At 60.6% G+C, this 24,661-nt stretch overlaps 1 protein-coding gene across 1 annotated transcript in view; it reads left to right on the top strand.

Moving 5' to 3' along the window:
- Positions 1–20,371, top strand: part of LOC138370118 (streptococcal hemagglutinin-like) — a 47,212-nt gene extending 26,841 nt beyond the window's left edge. Inside the window, exons 6-19 of the mRNA XM_069334105.1 lie at positions 50–328; positions 2,696–2,974; positions 4,316–4,699; positions 6,523–6,927; positions 7,236–7,478; positions 7,509–7,787; positions 9,129–9,512; positions 10,789–11,193; positions 11,502–11,744; positions 11,775–12,053; positions 13,389–13,688; positions 14,647–14,802; positions 16,649–17,023; positions 19,919–20,371. Coding sequence (XP_069190206.1) covers positions 50–328; positions 2,696–2,974; positions 4,316–4,699; positions 6,523–6,927; positions 7,236–7,478; positions 7,509–7,787; positions 9,129–9,512; positions 10,789–11,193; positions 11,502–11,744; positions 11,775–12,053; positions 13,389–13,688; positions 14,647–14,802; positions 16,649–17,023; positions 19,919–20,371 — 4,464 coding nt within the window. The remainder of the gene's footprint in view (positions 1–49; positions 329–2,695; positions 2,975–4,315; positions 4,700–6,522; positions 6,928–7,235; positions 7,479–7,508; positions 7,788–9,128; positions 9,513–10,788; positions 11,194–11,501; positions 11,745–11,774; positions 12,054–13,388; positions 13,689–14,646; positions 14,803–16,648; positions 17,024–19,918) is intronic.
- Positions 20,372–24,661: the final 4,290 nt, after the last annotated feature.

Raw genomic sequence — 24,661 nt, 5'->3', positions numbered from 1 at the left:
CAAGCAGTCATCGGTGGTGGCCAAGCAGTCGTCGGTGGAGGCCAAGCAGTCGTCGGTGGTGGCCAAGCAGTCGTCGGTGGTGGCCAAGCAGTCGTCGGTGGTGGCCAAACAGTCTTGGGTGGTGGCCAAGCAGTCGTCGGTGGTGGCCAAGCAGTCGTCGGTGGTGGCCAAGCAATCTTCGGTGGAGGCCAAGCAGTCGTCGGTGGAGGCCAAGCAGTCATCGGTGGTGGCCAAGCAATCTTCGGTGGAGGCCAAACAGTCGTCGGTGGTGGCCAAGCAGTCGTCGGTGGTGGCCAAGCAGTCATCGGTGGTGGCCAAGCAGTCATCGGTGGTGGCCAAGCAGTCGTCGGTGGAGGCCAAGCAGGCGTCGGTGATGGCCAAGCAGTCGTCGGTGGTGGCCAAGCAGTCGTCGGTGGTGGCCAAGCAGTCGTCGGTGGTGGCCAAACAGTCTTGGGTGGTGGCCAAGCAGTCGTCGGTGGTGGCCAAACAGTCGTCGGTGGTGGCCAAGCAGTCGTCGGTGCTGGCCAAGCAGTCGTCGGTGGAGGCCAAGCAGTCGTCGGTGGTGGCCAAACAGTCGTCGGTGGTGGCCACGCAGTCGTCGGTGGTGGCCAAGCAGTCGTCGGTGGTGGCCAAGCAGTCGTCGGTGGTGGCCAAGCCGGCGTCGGTGGTGGCCAAGCAGTCGTCGGTGGTGGCCAAGCAGTCGTCGGTGGTGGCCAAGTAGTCATCGGTGGTGGTCAAACAGTCTTGGGTGGTTGCCAAGCAGTCGTCGGTGGTGGCCAAGCAGTCGTCGGTGGTGGCCAAGCAGTCGTCGGTGGTGGCCAAGCAGTCGTCGGTGGAGGCCAAGCAGTCGTCGGTGGTGGCCAAGCAGTCGTCGGTGGTGGCCAAGCAGTCGTCGGTGGTGGCCAAGCAGTCGTCGGTGGTGGCCAAGCAGTCGTCGGTGGAAGCCAAGCAGTCGTCGGTGGAGGCTAAGCAGTCGTCGGTGGTGGCCAAGCAGTAGTCGGTGGTGGCCAAGCAGTCGCCGGTGGTGGCCAAACAGTCTTGGGTATGTGGCCAAGCAGTCGTCGGTGGTGGCCAAGCAGTCGTCGGTGGAGGCCAAGCAGTCGTCGGTGGTGGCCAAACAGTCGTCGGTGGTGGCCACGCAGTCGTCGGTGGTGGCCAAGCAGTCGTCGGTGGAGGCCAAGCAGTCGTCGGTGGTGGCCAAACAGTCGTCGGTGGTGGCCAAACAGTCGTCGGTGGTGGCCACGCAGTCGTCGGTGGTGGCCAAACAGTCGTCGGTGGAGGCCAAGCAGTCGTCGGTGGTGGCCAAACAGTCTTGGGTGGTAACCAAGCAGTCGTCGGTGGTGGCCAAGCAGTCGTCGGTGGTGGCCAAGCAGTCGTCGGTGGTTGCCAAGCAGTCGTCGGTGGTGGCCAAGCAGGCGTCGGTGGTGGCCAAGCAGTCGTCGGTGGTGGCCAAGCAGGCGTCGGTGGTGTCCAAGCAGGCGTCGGTGGTGGCCAAACAGTCGTCGGTGGTGGCCAAGCAGTCGTCAGTGGTGGCCAAGCAGTCGTCGGTGGTGGCCAAGCAGTCGTCGGTGGTGGCCAAGCAGGCGTCGGTGGTGGCCAAGCAGTCGTCGGTGGTGGCCAAGCAGGCGTCGGTGGTGGCCAAGCAGTCGTCGGTGGTGGCCAAGCAGTCTTCGGTGGTGGCCAAGCAGTCGTCGGTGGTAACCAAGCAGTCGTCGGTGGTGGCCAAGCAGTCGTCGGTGGTGGCCAATCAGTCGTCGGTGGTGGCCAAGCAGTCTTCGGTAGTGGCTAAGCAATCTTCGGTGTTGGCCAAGCAGTCTTGTGTGGTGGCCAAGCAGTCTTCGGTGGTGGCCAAGCAGTCTTCTGTGGTGCCCAAGCAGTCTACGGTGGTGGCCAAGCAGTCTTCAGTGGTGGCCAAGCAGTCTTCGGTGGTGGCCAAGCAGTCTTCTGTGGTGGCCAAGCAGTCGTCGGTGGTGGCCAAGCAGTCTTCGGTGGTGGCCAAGCAGTCATCGGTGGTGGCCAAACAGTCTTGGGTGATGGCCAAGCAGTCTTCAGTGGTGGCCAAGCAGTCTTCGGTGGTGGCCAAGCAGTCTTCGGTGGTGGCCAAGCAGTCTTCGGTGGTGGCCAAGCAGTCTTCGGTGGTGGCCAAGCAGTCTTCGGTGGTGGCCAAGCAGTCGTCGGTGGTGGCCAAGCAGTCGTCGGTGGTGGCCAAGCAGTCGTCGGTGGTGGCCAAGCAGTCGTCGGTGGTGGCCAAGCAGTCGTCGGTGGTGGCCAAGCAGTCTTCGGTGGAGGCCAAGCAGGCGTCGGTGGTGGCCAAGCAGTCTTCGGTGGAGGCCAAGCAGGCGTCGGTGGTGACCAAGCAGTCTTCGGTGGTGGCCAAGCAGTTTCGGTGGAGGCCAAGCAGGCGTCGGTGGTGGCCAAGCAGTCTTCGGTGGTGGCCAAGCAGTCTTCGGTGGTGGCCAAGCAGTCTTCAGTGGAGGCCAAGCAGGCGTCGGTGATGGCCAAGCAGTCGGCGGTGGTCGCCAAGCAGTCGGCGGTGGTTGCCAAGCAGTCGTCGGTGGAGGCCAAGCACTCGAAGGTGGTGGCAAAGCAGTCTTCGGTGGTGGCCAAGCAGTCTTCGGTGGAGGCCAAGCAGGCGTCGGTGATGGCCAAGCAGGCGTCGGTGGTGGCAAAGCAGTCTTCGGTGGAGGCCAAGCAGTCTTCGGTGGAGGCCAAGAAGTCGTCGGTGGTGGCCAAGCAGGCGTCGGTGGAGGCCAAGCAGTCGTCGGTGAAGGCCAAGCAGTCTTCGGTGGAGGCCAAGAAGGCGTCGGTGATGACCAAGCAGTCTTTGGTGGTGGCCAAGCAGTCGTCGGTAGAGGCCAAGCAGGCGTCGGTGATGGCCAAGCAGTCCTCGGTGAAGGCCAAGCAGTCTTTGGTGGTGGCCAAGCAGTCGTCGCTGGAGGCCAAGCAGTCTTCGGTGAAGGCCAAGCAGTCTTCGGTGGAGGCCAAGCAGTCGTCGGTGGTGGCCAAGCAGTCTTCGGTGGAGGCCAAGCAGTCGTCGGTGGTGGCCAAGCAGTCGTCGGTGGTGGCCAAGCAGTCTTCGGTGGTGGCCAAGCAGTCTTCGGTGGAGGCCAAGCAGTCTTCGGTGGAGGCCAAGCAGTCGTCGGTGGAGGCCAAGCAGTCGTCGGTGGTGGCCAAGCAGTCCTCGGTGGTGGCCAAGCAGTCTTCGGTGGAGGCCAAGCAGTCGTCGGTGGAGGCCAAGCAGGCGTCGGTGGTGGCCAAGCAGTCGTCGGTGGTGGCCAAGCAGTCGTCGGTGGAGGCCAAGCAGTCGTCGGTGGTGGCCAAGCAGTCTTCGGTGGTGGCCAAGCAGTCGTCGGTGGAGGCCAAGCAGGCGTCGGTGGTGGCCAAGCAGTCTTCGGTGGAGGCCAAGCAGTCGTCGGTGGTGGCCAAGCAGTCTTCGGTGGAGGCCAAGCAGTCGTCGGTGGAGGCCAAGCAGGCGTCGGTGGTGGCCAAGCAGTCGTCGGTGGAGGCCAAGCAGTCGTCGGTGGAGGCCAAGCAGTCGTCGTTGGTGGCCAAGCAGTCGTCGGTGGAGGCCAAGCAGTCGTCGGTGGTGGCCAAGCAGTCTTCGGTCGAGCCCAAGCAGTCGTCAGTGGAGGCCAAGCAGGCGTCGGAGGTGGCCAAGCAGTCTTCGGTGGTGGCCAAGCAGACGTCGGTGGTGGCCAAGCAGTCTTCGGTGGTGGCCAAGCAGTCTTCGGTGGAGGCCAAGCAGTCTTCGGTGGTGGCCAAGCAGTCTTCGGTGGTGGCCAAGCAGTCTTCGGTGGTGGCCAAGCAGTCTTCGGTGGTGGCTAAGCAGTCTTCGGTGGAGGCCAAGCAGTCTTCGGTGGTGGCCAAGCAGTCTTCGGTGGTGGCCAAGCAGTCTTCGGTGGTGGCCAATCAGTCTTCGGTGGTGGCCAAGCAGGCGTCGGTGTGACCAAGCAGTCTTCGGTGGTAGCCAAGCAGTCTTCAGTGGTGGCCTAGCAGTCGTCGGTGGTGGCCAAGCAGGCGTCAGTGGTGGCCAAGCAGTCTTCGGTGGAGGCCAAGCAGGCGTCGGTGGTGGCCAAGCAGTCTTCGGTGGTGACCAAGCAGTCTTCGGTGGTGGCCAAGCAGTCGTCGGTGGTGGCCAAGCAATCTTCGGTGGTGGCCAAGCAGTCTTCAGTGTTTGCCAAGCAGTCTTGGGTGGTGGCCAAGCAGTCGTCGGTGGTGGCCAAGCAGTCGTCGGTGGTGGCCAAGCAGTCGTCCGTGGTGGCCAAGCAGGCGTGGTTGCATATGGTGGCCAAGCAGTCCGGTGGAGGCCAAGCAGTCGTCGGTGGTGGCCAAGCAATCTTCGGTGGAGGCCAAGCAGTCGTCGGTGGTGGCCAAGCAGTCGTCGGTGGGGGCCAAGCAGTCATCGGTAGTCGTCAAACAGTCTTGGGTGGAGGCCAAGCAGTCGTCGGTGGTGGCCAAGCAGGCCTCGGTGGTGGCCAAACAGTCTTGGGTGGTGGCCAAGCAGTCGTCGGTGGTGGCCAAGCAGTCGTCGGTGGTGGCCAAGCAATCTTCGGTGGAGGCCAAGCAGTCGTCGGTGGAGGCCAAGCAGTCATCGGTGGTGGCCAAGCAATCTTCGGTGGAGGCCAAACAGTCGTCGGTGGTGGCCAAGCAGTCGTCGGTGGTGGCCAAGCAGTCATCGGTGGTGGCCAAGCAGTCATCGGTGGTGGCCAAGCAGTCGTCGGTGGAGGCCAAGCAGGCGTCGGTGGTGGCCAAGCAGTCGTCGGTGGTGGCCAAGCAGTCGTCGGTGGTGGCCAAGCAGTCGTCGGTGGTGGCCAAACAGTCTTGGGTGGTGGCCAAGCAGTCGTCGGTGGTGGCCAAACAGTCGTCGGTGGTGGCCAAGCAGTCGTCGGTGCTGGCCAAGCAGTCGTCGGTGGAGGCCAAGCAGTCGTCGGTGGTGGCCAAACAGTCGTCGGTGGTGGCCACGCAGTCGTCGGTGGTGGCCAAGCAGTCGTCGGTGGTGGCCAAGCAGTCGTCGGTGGTGGCCAAGCCGGCGTCGGTGGTGGCCAAGCAGTCGTCGGTGGTGGCCAAGCAGTCGTCGGTGGTGGCCAAGTAGTCATCGGTGGTGGTCAAACAGTCTTGGGTGGTTGCCAAGCAGTCGTCGGTGGTGGCCAAGCAGTCGTCGGTGGTGGCCAAGCAGTCGTCGATGGTGGCCAAGCAGTCGTCGGTGGAGGCCAAGCAGTCGTCGGTGGTGGCCAAGCAGTCGTCGGTGGTGGCCAAGCAGTCGTCGGTGGTGGCCAAGCAGTCGTCGGTGGTGGCCAAGCAGTCGTCGGTGGAAGCCAAGCAGTCGTCGGTGGAGGCTAAGCAGTCGTCGGTGGTGGCCAAGCAGTAGTCGGTGGTGGCCAAGCAGTCGCCGGTGGTGGCCAAACAGTCTTGGGTATGTGGCCAAGCAGTCGTCGGTGGTGGCCAAGCAGTCGTCGGTGGAGGCCAAGCAGTCGTCGGTGGTGGCCAAACAGTCGTCGGTGGTGGCCACGCAGTCGTCGGTGGTGGCCAAGCAGTCGTCGGTGGTGGCCAAGCAGTCGTCGGTGGTTGCCAAGCAGTCGTCGGTGGTGGCCAAGCAGGCGTCGGTGGTGGCCAAGCAGTCGTCGGTGGTGGCCAAGCAGGCGTCGGTGGTGGCCAAGCCGGCGTCGGTGGTGGCCAAGCAGTCGTCGGTGGTGGCCAAGCAGTCGTCGGTGGTGGCCAAGTAGTCATCGGTGGTGGTCAAACAGTCTTGGGTGGTTGCCAAGCAGTCGTCGGTGGTGGCCAAGCAGTCGTCGGTGGTGGCCAAGCAGTCGTCGATGGTGGCCAAGCAGTCGTCGGTGGAGGCCAAGCAGTCGTCGGTGGTGGCCAAGCAGTCGTCGGTGGTGGCCAAGCAGTCGTCGGTGGTGGCCAAGCAGTCGTCGGTGGTGGCCAAGCAGTCGTCGGTGGAAGCCAAGCAGTCGTCGGTGGAGGCTAAGCAGTCGTCGGTGGTGGCCAAGCAGTAGTCGGTGGTGGCCAAGCAGTCGCCGGTGGTGGCCAAACAGTCTTGGGTATGTGGCCAAGCAGTCGTCGGTGGTGGCCAAGCAGTCGTCGGTGGAGGCCAAGCAGTCGTCGGTGGTGGCCAAACAGTCGTCGGTGGTGGCCACGCAGTCGTCGGTGGTGGCCAAGCAGTCGTCGGTGGTGGCCAAGCAGTCGTCGGTGGTTGCCAAGCAGTCGTCGGTGGTGGCCAAGCAGGCGTCGGTGGTGGCCAAGCAGTCGTCGGTGGTGGCCAAGCAGGCGTCGGTGGTGTCCAAGCAGGCGTCGGTGGTGGCCAAACAGTCGTCGGTGGTGGCCAAGCAGTCGTCAGTGGTGGCCAAGCAGTCGTCGGTGGTGGCCAAGCAGTCGTCGGTGGTGGCCAAGCCGGCGTCGGTGGTGGCCAAGCAGTCGTCGGTGGTGGCCAAGCAGGCGTCGGTGGTGGCCAAGCAGTCGTCGGTGGTGGCCAAGCAGTCTTCGGTGGTGGCCAAGCAGTCGTCGGTGGTAACCAAGCAGTCGTCGGTGGTGGCCAAGCAGTCGTCGGTGGTGGCCAATCAGTCGTCGGTGGTGGCCAAGCAGTCTTCGGTAGTGGCTAAGCAATCTTCGGTGTTGGCCAAGCAGTCTTGTGTGGTGGCCAAGCAGTCATCGGTGGTGGCCAAGCAGTCTTCTGTGGTGCCCAAGCAGTCTACGGTGGTGGCCAAGCAGTCTTCAGTGGTGGCCAAGCAGTCTTCGGTGGTGGCCAAGCAGTCTTCTGTGGTGGCCAAGCAGTCGTCGGTGGTGGCCAAGCAGTCTTCGGTGGTGGCCAAGCAGTCATCGGTGGTGGCCAAACAGTCTTGGGTGATGGCCAAGCAGTCTTCAGTGGTGGCCAAGCAGTCTTCGGTGGTGGCCAAGCAGTCTTCGGTGGTGGCCAAGCAGTCTTCGGTGGTGGCCAAGCAGGGTTCGGTGGTGGCCAAGCAGTCTTCGGTGGTGGCCAAGCAGTCGTCGGTGGTGGCCAAGCAGTCGTCGGTGGTGGCCAAGCAGTCGTCGGTGGTGGCCAAGCAGTCGTCGGTGGTGGCCAAGCAGTCGTCGGTGGTGGCCAAGCAGTCTTCGGTGGAGGCCAAGCAGGCGTCGGTGGTGGCCAAGCAGTCTTCGGTGGAGGCCAAGCAGGCGTCGGTGGTGACCAAGCAGTCTTCGGTGGTGGCCAAGCAGTTTCGGTGGAGGCCAAGCAGGCGTCGGTGGTGGCCATGCAGTCTTCGGTGGTGGCCAAGCAGTCTTCGGTGGTGGCCAAGCAGTCTTCAGTGGAGGCCAAGCAGGCGTCGGTGATGGCCAAGCAGTCGGCGGTGGTCGCCAAGCAGTCGGCGGTGGTTGCCAAGCAGTCGTCGGTGGAGGCCAAGCACTCGAAGGTGGTGGCAAAGCAGTCTTCGGTGGTGGCCAAGCAGTCTTCGGTGGAGGCCAAGCAGGCGTCGGTGATGGCCAAGCAGGCGTCGGTGGTGGCAAAGCAGTCTTCGGTGGAGGCCAAGCAGTCTTCGGTGGAGGCCAAGAAGTCGTCGGTGGTGGCCAAGCAGGCGTCGGTGGAGGCCAAGCAGTCGTCGGTGAAGGCCAAGCAGTCTTCGGTGGAGGCCAAGAAGGCGTCGGTGATGACCAAGCAGTCTTTGGTGGTGGCCAAGCAGTCGTCGGTAGAGGCCAAGCAGGCGTCGGTGATGGCCAAGCAGTCCTCGGTGAAGGCCAAGCAGTCTTTGGTGGTGGCCAAGCAGTCGTCGCTGGAGGCCAAGCAGTCTTCGGTGAAGGCCAAGCAGTCTTCGGTGGAGGCCAAGCAGTCGTCGGTGGTGGCCAAGCAGTCTTCGGTGGAGGCCAAGCAGTCGTCGGTGGTGGCCAAGCAGTCGTCGGTGGTGGCCAAGCAGTCTTCGGTGGTGGCCAAGCAGTCTTCGGTGGAGGCCAAGCAGTCTTCGGTGGAGGCCAAGCAGTCGTCGGTGGAGGCCAAGCAGTCGTCGGTGGTGGCCAAGCAGTCCTCGGTGGTGGCCAAGCAGTCTTCGGTGGAGGCCAAGCAGTCGTCGGTGGAGGCCAAGCAGGCGTCGGTGGTGGCCAAGCAGTCGTCGGTGGTGGCCAAGCAGTCGTCGGTGGAGGCCAAGCAGTCGTCGGTGGTGGCCAAGCAGTCTTCGGTGGTGGCCAAGCAGTCGTCGGTGGAGGCCAAGCAGGCGTCGGTGGTGGCCAAGCAGTCTTCGGTGGAGGCCAAGCAGTCGTCGGTGGTGGCCAAGCAGTCTTCGGTGGAGGCCAAGCAGTCGTCGGTGGAGGCCAAGCAGGCGTCGGTGGTGGCCAAGCAGTCGTCGGTGGAGGCCAAGCAGTCGTCGGTGGAGGCCAAGCAGTCGTCGTTGGTGGCCAAGCAGTCGTCGGTGGAGGCCAAGCAGTCGTCGGTGGTGGCCAAGCAGTCTTCGGTCGAGCCCAAGCAGTCGTCAGTGGAGGCCAAGCAGGCGTCGGAGGTGGCCAAGCAGTCTTCGGTGGTGGCCAAGCAGACGTCGGTGGTGGCCAAGCAGTCTTCGGTGGTGGCCAAGCAGTCTTCGGTGGAGGCCAAGCAGTCTTCGGTGGTGGCCAAGCAGTCTTCGGTGGTGGCCAAGCAGTCTTCGGTGGTGGCCAAGCAGTCTTCGGTGGTGGCTAAGCAGTCTTCGGTGGAGGCCAAGCAGTCTTCGGTGGTGGCCAAGCAGTCTTCGGTGGTGGCCAAGCAGTCTTCGGTGGTGGCCAATCAGTCTTCGGTGGTGGCCAAGCAGGCGTCGGTGTGACCAAGCAGTCTTCGGTGGTAGCCAAGCAGTCTTCAGTGGTGGCCTAGCAGTCGTCGGTGGTGGCCAAGCAGGCGTCAGTGGTGGCCAAGCAGTCTTCGGTGGAGGCCAAGCAGGCGTCGGTGGTGGCCAAGCAGTCTTCGGTGGTGACCAAGCAGTCTTCGGTGGTGGCCAAGCAGTCGTCGGTGGTGGCCAAGCAATCTTCGGTGGTGGCCAAGCAGTCTTCAGTGTTTGCCAAGCAGTCTTGGGTGGTGGCCAAGCAGTCGTCGGTGGTGGCCAAGCAGTCGTCGGTGGTGGCCAAGCAGTCGTCCGTGGTGGCCAAGCAGGCGTGGTTGCATATGGTGGCCAAGCAGTCCGGTGGAGGCCAAGCAGTCGTCGGTGGTGGCCAAGCAATCTTCGGTGGAGGCCAAGCAGTCGTCGGTGGTGGCCAAGCAGTCGTCGGTGGGGGCCAAGCAGTCATCGGTAGTCGTCAAACAGTCTTGGGTGGAGGCCAAGCAGTCGTCGGTGGTGGCCAAGCAGGCCTCGGTGGTGGCCAAACAGTCTTGGGTGGTGGCCAAGCAGTCGTCGGTGGTGGCCAAGCAGTCGTCGGTGGTGGCCAAGCAATCTTCGGTGGAGGCCAAGCAGTCGTCGGTGGAGGCCAAGCAGTCATCGGTGGTGGCCAAGCAATCTTCGGTGGAGGCCAAACAGTCGTCGGTGGTGGCCAAGCAGTCGTCGGTGGTGGCCAAGCAGTCATCGGTGGTGGCCAAGCAGTCATCGGTGGTGGCCAAGCAGTCGTCGGTGGAGGCCAAGCAGGCGTCGGTGGTGGCCAAGCAGTCGTCGGTGGTGGCCAAGCAGTCGTCGGTGGTGGCCAAGCAGTCGTCGGTGGTGGCCAAACAGTCTTGGGTGGTGGCCAAGCAGTCGTCGGTGGTGGCCAAACAGTCGTCGGTGGTGGCCAAGCAGTCGTCGGTGCTGGCCAAGCAGTCGTCGGTGGAGGCCAAGCAGTCGTCGGTGGTGGCCAAACAGTCGTCGGTGGTGGCCACGCAGTCGTCGGTGGTGGCCAAGCAGTCGTCGGTGGTGGCCAAGCAGTCGTCGGTGGTGGCCAAGCCGGCGTCGGTGGTGGCCAAGCAGTCGTCGGTGGTGGCCAAGCAGTCGTCGGTGGTGGCCAAGTAGTCATCGGTGGTGGTCAAACAGTCTTGGGTGGTTGCCAAGCAGTCGTCGGTGGTGGCCAAGCAGTCGTCGGTGGTGGCCAAGCAGTCGTCGATGGTGGCCAAGCAGTCGTCGGTGGAGGCCAAGCAGTCGTCGGTGGTGGCCAAGCAGTCGTCGGTGGTGGCCAAGCAGTCGTCGGTGGTGGCCAAGCAGTCGTCGGTGGTGGCCAAGCAGTCGTCGGTGGAGGCCAAGCAGTCGTCGGTGGAGGCTAAGCAGTCGTCGGTGGTGGCCAAGCAGTAGTCGGTGGTGGCCAAGCAGTCGCCGGTGGTGGCCAAACAGTCTTGGGTATGTGGCCAAGCAGTCGTCGGTGGTGGCCAAGCAGTCGTCGGTGGAGGCCAAGCAGTCGTCGGTGGTGGCCAAACAGTCGTCGGTGGTGGCCACGCAGTCGTCGGTGGTGGCCAAGCAGTCGTCGGTGGAGGCCAAGCAGTCGTCGGTGGTGGCCAAACAGTCGTCGGTGGTGGCCACGCAGTCGTCGGTGGTGGCCAAGCAGTCGTCGGTGGTGGCCAAGCAGTCGTCGGTGGTTGCCAAGCAGTCGTCGGTGGTGGCCAAGCAGGCGTCGGTGGTGGCCAAGCAGTCGTCGGTGGTGGCCAAGCAGGCGTCGGTGGTGTCCAAGCAGGCGTCGGTGGTGGCCAAACAGTCGTCGGTGGTGGCCAAGCAGTCGTCAGTGGTGGCCAAGCAGTCGTCGGTGGTGGCCAAGCAGTCGTCGGTGGTGGCCAAGCCGGCGTCGGTGGTGGCCAAGCAGTCGTCGGTGGTGGCCAAGCAGGCGTCGGTGGTGGCCAAGCAGTCGTCGGTGGTGGCCAAGCAGTCTTCGGTGGTGGCCAAGCAGTCGTCGGTGGTAACCAAGCAGTCGTCGGTGGTGGCCAAGCAGTCGTCGGTGGTGGCCAATCAGTCGTCGGTGGTGGCCAAGCAGTCTTCGGTAGTGGCTAAGCAATCTTCGGTGTTGGCCAAGCAGTCTTGTGTGGTGGCCAAGCAGTCATCGGTGGTGGCCAAGCAGTCTTCTGTGGTGCCCAAGCAGTCTACGGTGGTGGCCAAGCAGTCTTCAGTGGTGGCCAAGCAGTCTTCGGTGGTGGCCAAGCAGTCTTCTGTGGTGGCCAAGCAGTCGTCGGTGGTGGCCAAGCAGTCTTCGGTGGTGGCCAAGCAGTCATCGGTGGTGGCCAAACAGTCTTGGGTGATGGCCAAGCAGTCTTCAGTGGTGGCCAAGCAGTCTTCGGTGGTGGCCAAGCAGTCTTCGGTGGTGGCCAAGCAGTCTTCGGTGGTGGCCAAGCAGGGTTCGGTGGTGGCCAAGCAGTCTTCGGTGGTGGCCAAGCAGTCGTCGGTGGTGGCCAAGCAGTCGTCGGTGGTGGCCAAGCAGTCGTCGGTGGTGGCCAAGCAGTCGTCGGTGGTGGCCAAGCAGTCGTCGGTGGTGGCCAAGCAGTCTTCGGTGGAGGCCAAGCAGGCGTCGGTGGTGGCCAAGCAGTCTTCGGTGGAGGCCAAGCAGGCGTCGGTGGTGACCAAGCAGTCTTCGGTGGTGGCCAAGCAGTTTCGGTGGAGGCCAAGCAGGCGTCGGTGGTGGCCATGCAGTCTTCGGTGGTGGCCAAGCAGTCTTCGGTGGTGGCCAAGCAGTCTTCAGTGGAGGCCAAGCAGGCGTCGGTGATGGCCAAGCAGTCGGCGGTGGTCGCCAAGCAGTCGGCGGTGGTTGCCAAGCAGTCGTCGGTGGAGGCCAAGCACTCGAAGGTGGTGGCAAAGCAGTCTTCGGTGGTGGCCAAGCAGTCTTCGGTGGAGGCCAAGCAGGCGTCGGTGATGGCCAAGCAGGCGTCGGTGGTGGCAAAGCAGTCTTCGGTGGAGGCCAAGCAGTCTTCGGTGGAGGCCAAGAAGTCGTCGGTGGTGGCCAAGCAGGCGTCGGTGGAGGCCAAGCAGTCGTCGGTGAAGGCCAAGCAGTCTTCGGTGGAGGCCAAGAAGGCGTCGGTGATGACCAAGCAGTCTTTGGTGGTGGCCAAGCAGTCGTCGGTAGAGGCCAAGCAGGCGTCGGTGATGGCCAAGCAGTCCTCGGTGAAGGCCAAGCAGTCTTTGGTGGTGGCCAAGCAGTCGTCGCTGGAGGCCAAGCAGTCTTCGGTGAAGGCCAAGCAGTCTTCGGTGGAGGCCAAGCAGTCGTCGGTGGTGGCCAAGCAGTCTTCGGTGGAGGCCAAGCAGTCGTCGGTGGTGGCCAAGCAGTCGTCGGTGGTGGCCAAGCAGTCTTCGGTGGTGGCCAAGCAGTCTTCGGTGGAGGCCAAGCAGTCTTCGGTGGAGGCCAAGCAGTCGTCGGTGGAGGCCAAGCAGTCGTCGGTGGTGGCCAAGCAGTCCTCGGTGGTGGCCAAGCAGTCTTCGGTGGAGGCCAAGCAGTCGTCGGTGGAGGCCAAGCAGGCGTCGGTGGTGGCCAAGCAGTCGTCGGTGGTGGCCAAGCAGTCGTCGGTGGAGGCCAAGCAGTCGTCGGTGGTGGCCAAGCAGTCTTCGGTGGTGGCCAAGCAGTCGTCGGTGGAGGCCAAGCAGGCGTCGGTGGTGGCCAAGCAGTCTTCGGTGGAGGCCAAGCAGTCGTCGGTGGTGGCCAAGCAGTCTTCGGTGGAGGCCAAGCAGTCGTCGGTGGAGGCCAAGCAGGCGTCGGTGGTGGCCAAGCAGTCGTCGGTGGAGGCCAAGCAGTCGTCGGTGGAGGCCAAGCAGTCGTCGTTGGTGGCCAAGCAGTCGTCGGTGGAGGCCAAGCAGTCGTCGGTGGTGGCCAAGCAGTCTTCGGTCGAGCCCAAGCAGTCGTCAGTGGAGGCCAAGCAGGCGTCGGAGGTGGCCAAGCAGTCTTCGGTGGTGGCCAAGCAGACGTCGGTGGTGGCCAAGCAGTCTTCGGTGGTGGCCAAGCAGTCTTCGGTGGAGGCCAAGCAGTCTTCGGTGGTGGCCAAGCAGTCTTCGGTGGTGGCCAAGCAGTCTTCGGTGGTGGCCAAGCAGTCTTCGGTGGTGGCTAAGCAGTCTTCGGTGGAGGCCAAGCAGTCTTCGGTGGTGGCCAAGCAGTCTTCGGTGGTGGCCAAGCAGTCTTCGGTGGTGGCCAATCAGTCTTCGGTGGTGGCCAAGCAGGCGTCGGTGTGACCAAGCAGTCTTCGGTGGTAGCCAAGCAGTCTTCAGTGGTGGCCTAGCAGTCGTCGGTGGTGGCCAAGCAGGCGTCAGTGGTGGCCAAGCAGTCTTCGGTGGAGGCCAAGCAGGCGTCGGTGGTGGCCAAGCAGTCTTCGGTGGTGACCAAGCAGTCTTCGGTGGTGGCCAAGCAGTCGTCGGTGGTGGCCAAGCAATCTTCGGTGGTGGCCAAGCAGTCTTCAGTGTTTGCCAAGCAGTCTTGGGTGGTGGCCAAGCAGTCGTCGGTGGTGGCCAAGCAGTCGTCGGTGGTGGCCAAGCAGTCGTCCGTGGTGGCCAAGCAGGCGTGGTTGGTGGCCAAGCAGTCCGGTGGAGGCCAAGCAGTCGTCGGTGGTGGCCAAGCAATCTTCGGTGGAGGCCAAGCAGTCGTCGGTGGTGGCCAAGCAGTCGTCGGTGGGGGCCAAGCAGTCATCGGTAGTCGTCAAACAGTCTTGGGTGGAGGCCAAGCAGTCGTCGGTGGTGGCCAAGCAGGCCTCGGTGGTGGCCAAGCAGTCGTCGGTGGTGGCCAAGCAGTCGTCGGTGGTGGCCAAGCAGTTATCGGTGGTGGTCAAACAGTCTTGGGTGGTTGCCAAGCAGGCGTCGGTGGTGGCCAAGCAGTCGTCGGTGGTGGCCAAGCAGTCGTCGGTGGAGGCCAAGCAGTCGTCGGTGGTGGCCAAGCAGTCGTCGGTGGTGGCCAAGCAGTCGTCGGTGGAGGCCAAGCAGTCGTCGGTGGTGGCCAAGCAGTCGTCGGTGGTGGCCAAGCAGTCGTCGGTGGTGGCCAAGCAGTCGTCGGTGGTAGCCAAACAGTCTTGGGTGGTGGCCAAGCAGTCGTCGGTGGTGGCCAAGCAGTCGTCGGTGGTGGCCAAGCAGTCGTCGGTGGAGGCCAAGCAGTCGTCGGTGGTGGCCAAGCAGTCGTCGGTGGTGGCCAAGCAGTCGTCGGTGGTGGCCAAGCAGTCGTCGGTGGTGGCCAAGCAATCTTCGGTGGAGGCCAAGCAGTCGTCGGTGGAGGCCAAGCAGTCGTCGGTGGTGGCCAAGCAATCTTCGGTGGAGGCCAAGCAGTCGTCGGTGGTGGCCAAGCAGTCGTCGGTGGTGGCCAAGCAGTCATCGGTGGTGGCCAAGCAGTCGTCGGTGGAGGCCAAGCAGTCGTCGGTGGTGGCCAAGCAGTCGTCGGTGGTGGCCAAGCAGTCGTCGGTGGTGGCCAAGCAGTCGTCGGTGGTGGCCAAACAGTCTTGGGTGGTGGCCAAGCAGTCGTCGGTGGTGGCCAAACAGTCGTCGGTGGTGGCCAAGCAGTCGTCGGTGGTGGCCAAGCAGTCGTCGGTGGAGGCCAAGCAGTCGTCGGTGGTGGCCAAACAGTCGTCGGTGGTGGCCACGCAGTCGTCGGTGGTGGCCAAGCAGTCGTCGGTGGTGGCCAAGCAGTCGTCGGTGGTGGCCAAGCCGGCGTCGGTGGTGGCCAAGCAGTCGTCGGTGGTGGCCAAGCAGTCGTCGGTGGTGGCCAAGCAGTCATCGGTGGAGGCCAAGCAGTCGTCGGTGGTGGCCAAGCAGTCGTCGGTGGTGGCCAAGCAGTCGTCGGTGGTGGCCAAACAGTCTTGGGTATGTGGCCAAGCCGGCGTCGGTGGTGGCCAAGCAGTCGTCGGTGGTGGCCAAACAGTCGTCGGTGGTTGCCACGCAGTCGTCGGTGGAGGCCAAGCAGTCGCCGGTGGTGGCCAAGCAGTCGTCGGTGGTGGCCAAGCAGTCGTCGGTGGTGGCCAAACAGTCTTGGGTATGTGGCCAAGCAGTCGTCGGTGGTGGCCAAGCAGTCGTCGGTGGAGGCCAAGCAGTCGTCGGTGGTGGCCAAACAGTCGTCGGTGGTGACCACGCAGTCGTCGGTGGTGGAAAAGCAGTCGTCGGTGGAGGCCAAGCAGTCGTCGGTGGTGGCCAAACAGTCGTCGGTGGTGGCCAAACAGTCGTCGGTGGTGGCCACGCAGTCGTCGGTGGTGGCCAAACAGTCGTCGGTGGAGGCCAAGCAGTCGTCGGTGGTGGTCAAACAGTCTTGGGTGGTGACCAAGCAGTCGTCGGTGGTGGCCAAGCAGTCGTCGGTGGTGGCCAAGCAGTCGTCGGTGGTTGCCAAGCAGTCGTCGGTGGTGGCCAAGCAGGCGTCGGTGGTGGCCAAGCAGTCGTCAGTGGTGGCCAAGCAGGCGTCGGTGGTGGCCAAGCAGGCGTCGGTGGTGGCCAAACAGTCGTCGGTGGTGGCCAAGCAGTCGTCGGTGGTGGCCAAGCAGTCGTCGGTGGTGGCCAAGCAGTCGTCGGTGGTGGCCAAGCCGGCGTCGGTGGTGGCCAAGCAGTCGTCGGTGGTGGCCAAGCAGGCGTCGGTGGTGGCCAAGCAGTCGTCGGTGGTGGCCAAGCAGTCTTCGGTGGTGGCCAAGCAGTCGTCGGTGGTAACCAAGCAGTCGTCGGTGGTGGCCAAGCAGTCGTCGGTGGTGGCCAAGCAGTCGTCGGTGGTGGCCAAGCAGTCTTCGTTAGTGGCTAAGCAATCTTCGGTGTTGGCCAAGCAGTCTTCAGTGGTGGCCAAGCAGTCTTCGGTGGTGGCCAAGCAGTCTTCGGTGGTGCCCAAGCAGTCTTCGGTGGTGGCCAAGCAGTCTTCAGTGGTGGCCAAGCAGTCTTCGGTGGTGGCCAAGCAGTCTTCTGTGGTGGCCAAGCAGTCGTCGGTGGTGGCCAAGCAGTCTTCGGTGGTGGCCAAGCAGTCTTCGGTGGTGGCCAAGCAGTCATCGGTGGTGGCCAAACAGTCTTGGGTGATGGCCAAGCAGTCTTCAGTGGTGGCCAAGCAGTCTTCGGTGGTGGCCAAGCAGTCTTCGGTGGTGGCCAAGCAGTCTTCGGTGGTGGCCAAGCAGTCTTCGGTGGTGGCCAAGCAGTCTTCGGTTGGTGGCCAAGCAGTCGTCGGTGGTGGCCAAGCAGTCGTCGGTGGTGGCCAAGCAGTCGTCGGTGGTGGCCAAGCAGTCGTCGGTGGTGGCCAAGCAGTTTTTTTTTTTTTTTTTTTTTTTTTTTTTTTTTTTTTCTACCACAGACGTGGCCACACATTTACAATGCTAACCAGAATATATACATTTTCTTCTGTCCTCCATGGACAGGGTTAGAGAAGTGTTAAACATATAGTTCAAGGGTTTATTGAACACTCAACCACAGAAGGTGATTCGGTGCTTTTAAAATGCTAAGCTAACCTACATACGTAAATACAAAGATACACAGATTTACGTACGCCCTACATAAAGTATTAGATGTGTCTTTTACATAGTGTCATTAATGTACATTCACAAAGGTGAAATGTAATTCTGATCAGCTTCCATATTTGCTTTATACCCATACATATACATACACACACACACATACACATACATATATACACACATACATGCATTCACATACATGTCAAGCAGTCGTCGGTGGTGGCCAAGCAGTCGTCGGTGGTGGCCAAGCAGGCGGCGGTGGTGGCCAAGCAGGCGGCGGTGGTGGCCAAGCAGTCGTCGGTGGTGGCCAAGCAGTCGTCGGTGGCACAAGAGGCGGCACAAGCGGCGACACAAGAGGCAACACAAGAGGCGGCACAAGAGGCGGCACAAGCGGCGGCACAAGAGGCAGCACAAGAGGCGGCACAAGAGGCGGCACAAGAGGCGCCAGAAGAGGCGGTACAAGAGGCGGCAGAAGAGGCGGCAGAAGAGGCGGCAGAAGAGGCGGTACAAGAGGCGGCACAAGAGGCGGCAGAAGAGGCGGCAGAAGAGGCGGTACAAGAGGCGGCACAAGAGGCGGCACAAGAGGCGGCAGAAGAGGCGGTACAAGAGGCGGCACAAGAGGCGGTACAAGAGGCGGCACAAGAGGCGGCACAAGAGGCTGCACAAGAGGCGGTACAAGAGGCGGGACAAGAGGCGGGACAAGAGGCGGCAAAAGAGGCGGCACAAGAGGCGGCACAAGAGGCGGCACAAGAGACGGTACAAGAGGCGGTACAAGAGGCGGTACAAGAGGCGGTACAAGAGGCAGCACAAGAGGCGGAACAAGAGGCGGCACAAGAGGCGGTACAAGAGGCGGCACAAGAGGCGGCACAAGAGGCGGCAAAAGAGGCGGTAAAAGAGGCGGCACAAGAGGCGGTACAAGAGGCAGCACAAGAGGCGGTACAAGAGGCTGTACAGGAGGCGGTACAAGAGGCGGTACAAGAGGCGGTACAAGAGGCGGCACAAGAGGCGGTACAAGAGGCGGCACAAGAGGCGGCACAAGAGGCGGCAAAAGAGGCGGTACAAGAGGCGGCACAAGAGGCGGTACAAAAGGCAGCACAAGAGGCGGTACAAGAGGCTGTACAAGAGGCGGTACAAGAGGCGGTACAAGAGGCGGCACAAGAGGCGGTACAAGAGGCGGCACAAGAGGCGGCACAAGAGGCAGCACAAGAGGCGGTACAAGAGGCGGTACAAGAGGCAGCACAAGAGGCAGCACAAGAGGCAGCACAAGAGGCAGCACAAGAGGCAGCACAAGAGGCGGCACAAGAGGCAGCACAAGAGGCGGCACAAGAGGCGGCACAAGAGGCGGCACAAGAGGCGGTACAAGAGGCGGTAGAAGAGGCGGTACAAGAGGCGGCACAAGAGGCGGCACAAGAGGCGGTACAAGAGGCGGTACAAGAGGCAGCACAAGAGGCAGCACAAGAGGCAGCACAAGAGGCAGCACAAGAGGCGGCACAAGAGGCGGCACAAGAGGCGGTACAAGAGGCGGTAGAAGAGGCGGTACAAGAGGCGGTACAAGAGGCGGTGCAAGAGGCGGCACAAGAGGCGGCACAAGAGGCGGCACAAGAGGCGGTACAAGAGGCGGTAGAAGAGGCGGTACAAGAGGCGGTGCAAGAGGCGGTACAAGAGGCGGCACAAGAGGCGGCACAAGAGGCGGCACAAGAGGCGGCACAAGAGGCGGTACAAGAGGCGGTACAAGAGGCAGCACAAGAGGCGGTACAAGAGGCGGCACAAGAGGCAGCACAAGAGGCGGCACAAGAGGCGGTACAAGAGGCGGCACAAGAGGCAGCACAAGAGGCGGTACAAGAGGCGGTACAAGAGGCGGTACAAGAGGCAGCACAAGAGGCAGCACAAGAGGCAGCACAAGAGGCAGCACAAGAGGCAGCACAAGAGGCGGCACAAGAGGCGGCACAAGAGGCGGCACAAGAGGCGGCACAAGAGGCGGTACAAGAGGCGGTACAAGAGGCGGCACAAGAGGCGGCACAAGAGGCGGTACAAGAGGCGGTACAAGAGGCGGCACAAGAGGCGGTACAAGAGGCGGCACAAGAGGCGGCACAAGAGGCGGCACAAGAGGCGGCACAAGAGGCAGCACAAGAGGCAGCACAAGAGGCAGCACAAGAGGCGGTACAAGAGGCGGCACAAGAGGCGGCACAAGAGGCGGCACAAGAGGCGGCACAAGAGGCAGCACAAGAGGCGGTACAAGAGGCGGCACAATAGGCGGTACAAGAGGCGGTACAAAAGGCGGTACAAGAGGCGGTACAAGAGGCGGTACTAGAGGCGGTACAAGAGGCGGTACAAGAGGAGGTACAAGAGGCGGTACAAGAGGCGGTACAAGAGGCGGCACAAGAGGCGGCACAAGAGGCAGCACAAGAGGCAGCACAAGAGTCAGCACAAGAGGCGGTACAAGAGGCGGTACAAGAGGCGGTACAAGAGGCGGTACAAGAGGCGGTACAAGAGGCGGTACAAGAGCGTCACAAGAGGCGGCACAAGAGGCGGCACAAGAGCGTCACAAGAGGCGGCACAAGAGGCAGCACAAGAGGCAGCACAAGAGGCGGCACAAGAGGCGGTACAAGAGGCGGCACAAGAGGCAGCACAAGAGCGTCACAAGAGGCGGCACAAGAGGCGGTACAAGAGGCGGCACAAGAGGCGGTACAAGAGGCGGCACAAGAGGCGGTACAAGAGGCAGCACAAGAGGCAGCACAAGAGGCAGCACAAGAGGCGGTACAAGAGGCGGCACAAGAGGCAGCACCAGAGGCGGTACAAGAGGCGGCACAAAAGGCGGCACAAGAGGCAGCACAAGAGGCAGCACAAGAGGCAGCACAAGATTCAGCACAAGAGGCGGTACAAGAGGCGGCACAAGAGGCGGTACAAGAGGCGGTAGAAGAGGCGGTACAAGAGGCGGTAGAAGTGGCGGTACAAGAGGCGGTACAAGAGGTGGTATAAGAGGCAGCACAAGAGGCGGTACAAGAGGCGGTACAAGAGGCGACACAAGAGGCGGCACAAGAGGCAGCACAAGAGGCAGCACAAGAGGCAGCACAAGAGGCGGTACAAGAGGCGGTACAAGAGGCGGCACAAGAGCGTCACAAGAGGCGGCACAAGAGTCGGCACAAGCGCGTCACAAGAGGCGGCACAAGAGGCAGCACAAGAGGCAGCACAAGAGGCGGCACAAGAGGCGGTACAAGAGGCGGCACAAGAGGCAGCACAAGAGCGTCACAAGAGGCGGCACAAGAGGCAGCACAAGAGGCGGCACAAGAGGCGGCACAAGAGGCGGTACAAGAGGCGGCACAAGAGGCGGTACAAGAGGCGGCACAAGAGGCGGCACAAGAGGCGGCACAAGAGGCGGTACAAGAGGCGGCACAAGAGGCGGCACAGGAAACGGCACAAGAGGCGGCACAAGAGGCGGCACAAGAGGCGGCACAAGAGGCGGCACAAGAGGCAGTATAAGAGGCGGCACAAGAGGCGGCACAAGAGGCGGCATAAGAGGCGGCACAAGAGGCGGCAAAAGAGGCGGCACAAGAGGCGGCACAAGAGGCAGCATAAGAGGCGGCACAAGAGGCGGCACAAGAGGCGGCACAAGAGGCGGCACAATAGGCGGCACAAGTGGCGGCACAAGAGGCGGCATAAGAGTTGGCACTAGAGGCGGCGCAAGAGGCGGCACAAGAGGCGGCAAAAGAGGCGGCACAAGAGGCAGCACAAGAGGCAGCACAAGTGGCAGCACAAGAGGCAGCACAAGAGGCGGCACAAGAGGCGGTAGAAGAGGCGGCACAAGAGGCGGCACAAAAGGCGGCACAAGAGGCGGCACAAGAGGCGGCACAAGAGGCAGCACAAGAGGCAGCACAAGAGGCAGCACAAGAGGCAGCACAAGTGGCAGCACAAGAGGCAGCACAAGAGGCGGCACAAGAGGCGGTAGAAGAGGCGGCACAAGAGGCGGCACAAGAGGCGGCACAAGAGGCGGCACAAGAGGCGGCACAAGAGGCGGCACAAGGGGCGGCACAATGGGCGGCACAAGAGGCGGCACAAGAGGCGGCACAAGAGGCGGCACAAGGGGCGGCACAAGAGGCGGCACAAGAGGCGGCACAAGAGGCGGCATAAGAGGCGGCACAAGAGGCGGCACAAGAGGCGGCATAAGAGGCGGCACAAGGGGCGGCACATGAGGCGGCACAAGAGGCGGCATAAGAGGCGGCACAAGAGGCGGCACAAGAGGCGACACAAGAGGCGGCTCAAGAGGCCGCATAAGAGGCGGCACAAGGGGCGGCACAAGAGGCAGCACAAGAGGCAGCACAAGTGGCAGCACAAGAGGCAGCACAAGAGGCGGCACAAGAGGCGGTACAAGAGGCGGCACAAGAGGCGGCACAAGAGGCAGCACAAGTGGCAGCACAAGTGGCAGCACAAGAGGCAGCACAAGAGGCGGCACAAGAGGCGGTAGAAGAGGCGGCACAAGAGGCGGCACAAGGGGCGGCACAAGGGGCGGCACAAGAGGCGGCATAAGAGGCGGCACAAGAGGCGGCACAAGAGACGGCACAAGGGGCGGCACAAGAGGCGGCACAAGAGGCGGCACAAGAGGCGGCATAAGAGGCGGCACAAGGGGCGGCACAAGAGGCGGCACAAGAGGCGGTAGAAGAGGCGGCACAAGAGGCGGCACAAGAGGCGGCACAAGAGGTGGCACAAGAGGCAGCACAAGAGGCGGCACAAGAGGCGGCACAAGAGGCGGCACAAGAGGCGGCACAAGAGGCGGCACAAGGGGCGGTACAAGAGGCGGCACAAGAGGCGTGGTAAAATCCATTAATATCAGCAGCAGTAAGCAGGTAAAACCGCGTTTAATTAAGGGATACCCAGGTGGCCCTATTAATTTCCGGGTGATATCAGGTGATGCATCGCTCGTATATATATACGCGGTTGTGGCCGCTACGGGCGCTATACACGCTATACAGGCCTCAGGTGGCAGGTTAACCGGGAGGGGGTGCATGTGAGGGGAGGGGAAGGAAGGGGAGGGGAAGGAAGGGGAGGAGAAGGAAGGGGAGGAGAAGGAAGGGGAGGGAAGGAAGGGGAGGAGAAGGAAGGGGAGGAGAAGGAAGGAGAGGGGAAGGAAGGGGAGGGGAAGGAAGGGGAGGAGAAGGAAGGGGAGGAGAAGGAAGGAGAGGGGAAGGAAGGGGAGGGAAGGAAGGGGAGGAGAAGGAAGGAGAGGGGAAGGAAGGGGAGGGGAAGGAAGGGCATCATGCACCAACGTGAGAAGGTAAAGAACACTTTAAGGAGAGATGTTAGGGAGAAAAGGTAGGCACTTGTAAGTGGTAACTCGGCCCAAGAAGAAAGTTTTAACATTTGTACATAAGCACATTGATCCAAACTAGCACATACAAACACGCACACAAAACTGTGTGTGTGTGTGTGTGTGTACTGACCTAATTGTGCTTGCGGGGGTTGAGCTCTGGCGCTTTAGTACCACCTCTCAACTGTCAATCAACTGGTGTACAGATTCCTGTGTCTACTGGGCTCTATCATATCTACATTTGAAACTGTGTATGGAATCAGCCTCCACCACATCACTGCCTAAAGAATTCCATTTTATTAACTACTCTGACACTGAAAAAATTCTTTCTAACGTCTCTGTGGCTCATCTGGGTACTAAGTTTCCACCTGTGTCCCCTTGTTCGTGATCCCCCCGTGCTGAAGAGTTTGTCTTTGTCCACCCTGTCAATTCCCCTGAGAATTTTGTAGGTGGTTATCATGTCTCCCTTTACTCTTCTGTTTTCCAGGGATGTGAGGTTCAGCTCCTTTAGCCTTTCCTCGTAGCTCATTCCTCTCAGTTCTGGGACGAGCCTGGTGGCATACCGCTGAATCTTCTCTAGCTTTGTCTGGTGTTTAACTAGGTATGGATTCCAGGCTGGAGCTGCATACTCCAGGATTGGTCTTACATAAGTGGTATACAGGATTCTGAAAGAATCCTTACATAAGTTTCTAAAGGCAGTTCTTATATTGGCCAGTCTAGCATATGCCGCTGATCATATTCTTTTGATGTAGGCCTCTGGGGACAGGTTCGGTGTGATATCAACCCCCAAATCTTTCTCTCTATTTGACTCTTGCAGGATTTCACCTCCCAGATGATACCTTGTGTTCAGCCTCCTGCTCCCTTCGCCTAATTTCATCACCTTACACTTTCCTGAGTTGAACTTTAGCAGCCATTTACTAGACCATTCCTCCAGTTTATCCAGGTCATCCTGTAGTCTCTGTCAATCTTCATCCGTCTTGATTCTTATCATATTTTTTGCATCATCAGCAATCATTGAGAGGAATGAGTCTATATCCTCCGGAAGATCGTTTACATATATTAAAAACTGGATGGGTCCAAAAACTGAGCCCTGTGGGACTCCGCTGGTGACATCTCGCCACTATGATGTCTCCCCCCTCACCGTTACTCGCTGTTTCCTGTTGCTTAAGTACCCCCTTGTCCACGGGAGCACCTTCCCTTTTACTCCTGCCTGTTGCTCCAACTTTTTTAACAGCCTATTATGGGGGTACTGTGTCAAAGGCTTTTTAACAGTCCAGGAAAATGCAGTCGGCCCACCCTTCTCTTTCCTGCCTAATTTTTGTTGCCTGGTCATAAAATTCTATTAAACCTGTGAGGCACGATTTACCATCCCTGAACCCATGTTGGTGGTGCGTTACATAGTTATTTCCCTCTAGATGCTCTACGAGCCTTTTCCTCACAATCTTCTCCATCACTTTATATGGTATACAAGTTAAGGAAACTGGCCTGTAGTTCAGTGCCTCTTGCCTGTCACCCTTCTTGTATATTGGGACCACGTTAACTGTCTTCCAACTTTCTGGTAAGTCTCCTGTTTCCAGTGACCTGTTATACACCATAGAGAGTGGCACACTTAGTGCTTCTGCACCTTCCTTTAGTATCCATGGTGAGATTCTGTCAGGCCCAACAGCCTTTGTCACATCCAGCTCCAGCAGACACCTTTTGACCTCATCACTGGTGAGGTCAAATTCCTCCAAGGTTGCTTGGTTTGCCGCCTCCTCACTTAGTGCAGGGGCTTCTCCTTGTTGTATTGTGAAGACGTCCTGGAATATCTTGTTGAGTTCTTCACACACTTCCTTGTCTTTCATCTGTGTATCTGTTCTCCCCTTTTGGCAGCTTCATCACTTGTTCCTTCACTGCTGTTTTTCTCTTGATGTGGCTGTGGAGCAGCTTTGGTTGGGTCTTGGCTTTACTCGCGATGTCATTTTCAAACTGTCTCTCTGCTTCCCTCCTCACTCTGAGGTACTCATTTCTGGCTCTCTGGTGTTCTGTTATTTCTGTAGTTTCTCCATGTTCTTTTACTCAGTTGTTTCACTACCTTGCATTCCTGGTTGAACAATGGGTTTTTCTGTTGTTTTTCGTTTTTCTCCTTTTGGACGGGGATAAACCTGTCTGCAGCTTCCTGGCACTTCTGGGTGACAAAATTCATCATCTCCTGCACATTCTTGTCTCTAAGTTCTGTTTCCCATGGTATTCCCCTGAGGAAGCTCCTTATCTCGTCATATTTTCCTCTTCGGTAATTCAGTCTTTTTCCCTCCGATCCCATCCTTGGATAGGTTATCCCTACCTCCACCAAGTACTCAAAGGTCAGTACACTGTGGTCACTCATTTTTATGGGGGCTCCAATTTTAACTTCCCTTATTTTTGACTCATTCAGGGTGAATATCAATTCGAGTCTAGCTGGTTCATCATTGCCTCTCACTCTTGTGGGTTCCTTGACATGCTGGCTCAGAAAATTCCTTGTTGCCACTTCCAAGAGTTTAGCTCTCCACGTATCTGCACCTCCATGTGGGTCCCCATTCTCCCAGTCTATCTTTCCATGGTTGAAATCGCCCATGATTAAGAGTCTGGAGCCATTCCTGCAGGCAACTGAAGCCGCTCTCTCTATTATATTAATGGTTGCCATGTTGTTCCTATCAAACTCCTGTCTAGGTCTTCTGTCATTTAGGGGAGTGTGTGTGTGTGTGTGTGTGTGTGTGTACTCACCTAGTTGTGCTTGCGGGGGTTGAGCTCTGGCTCTTTGGTCCCGCCTCTCAACCGTCAATCAACAGGTGTACAGATTCCTGAGCCTATTGGGCTCTATCATATCTACACTTGAAACTGTGTATGGAGCCAGCCTCCACCACATCACTTCCTAATGCATTCCATTTGTCAACCACTCTGACACTAAAAAAATTCTTTCTAATATCTCTGTGGCTCATTTGGGCGCTCAGTTTCCATCTGTGTCCCCTAGTGCGTGTGCTCCTTGTTGTGTTAAATAGCCTGTCTTTATCTACCCTATCAGTTCCCTTGAGAATCTTGAATGTGGTGATCATGTACCCCCTAACTCTTCTGTCTTCCAGTGAAGTGAGGTTTAATTC

Source organism: Procambarus clarkii, chromosome 31 (assembly GCF_040958095.1).
Source record: "Procambarus clarkii isolate CNS0578487 chromosome 31, FALCON_Pclarkii_2.0, whole genome shotgun sequence".
NCBI classification, from domain to species: domain Eukaryota; kingdom Metazoa; phylum Arthropoda; class Malacostraca; order Decapoda; family Cambaridae; genus Procambarus; species Procambarus clarkii.
Note: the sequence above shows the minus strand (reverse complement) of the source record. Positions and strands in the feature narration are given on the sequence as shown.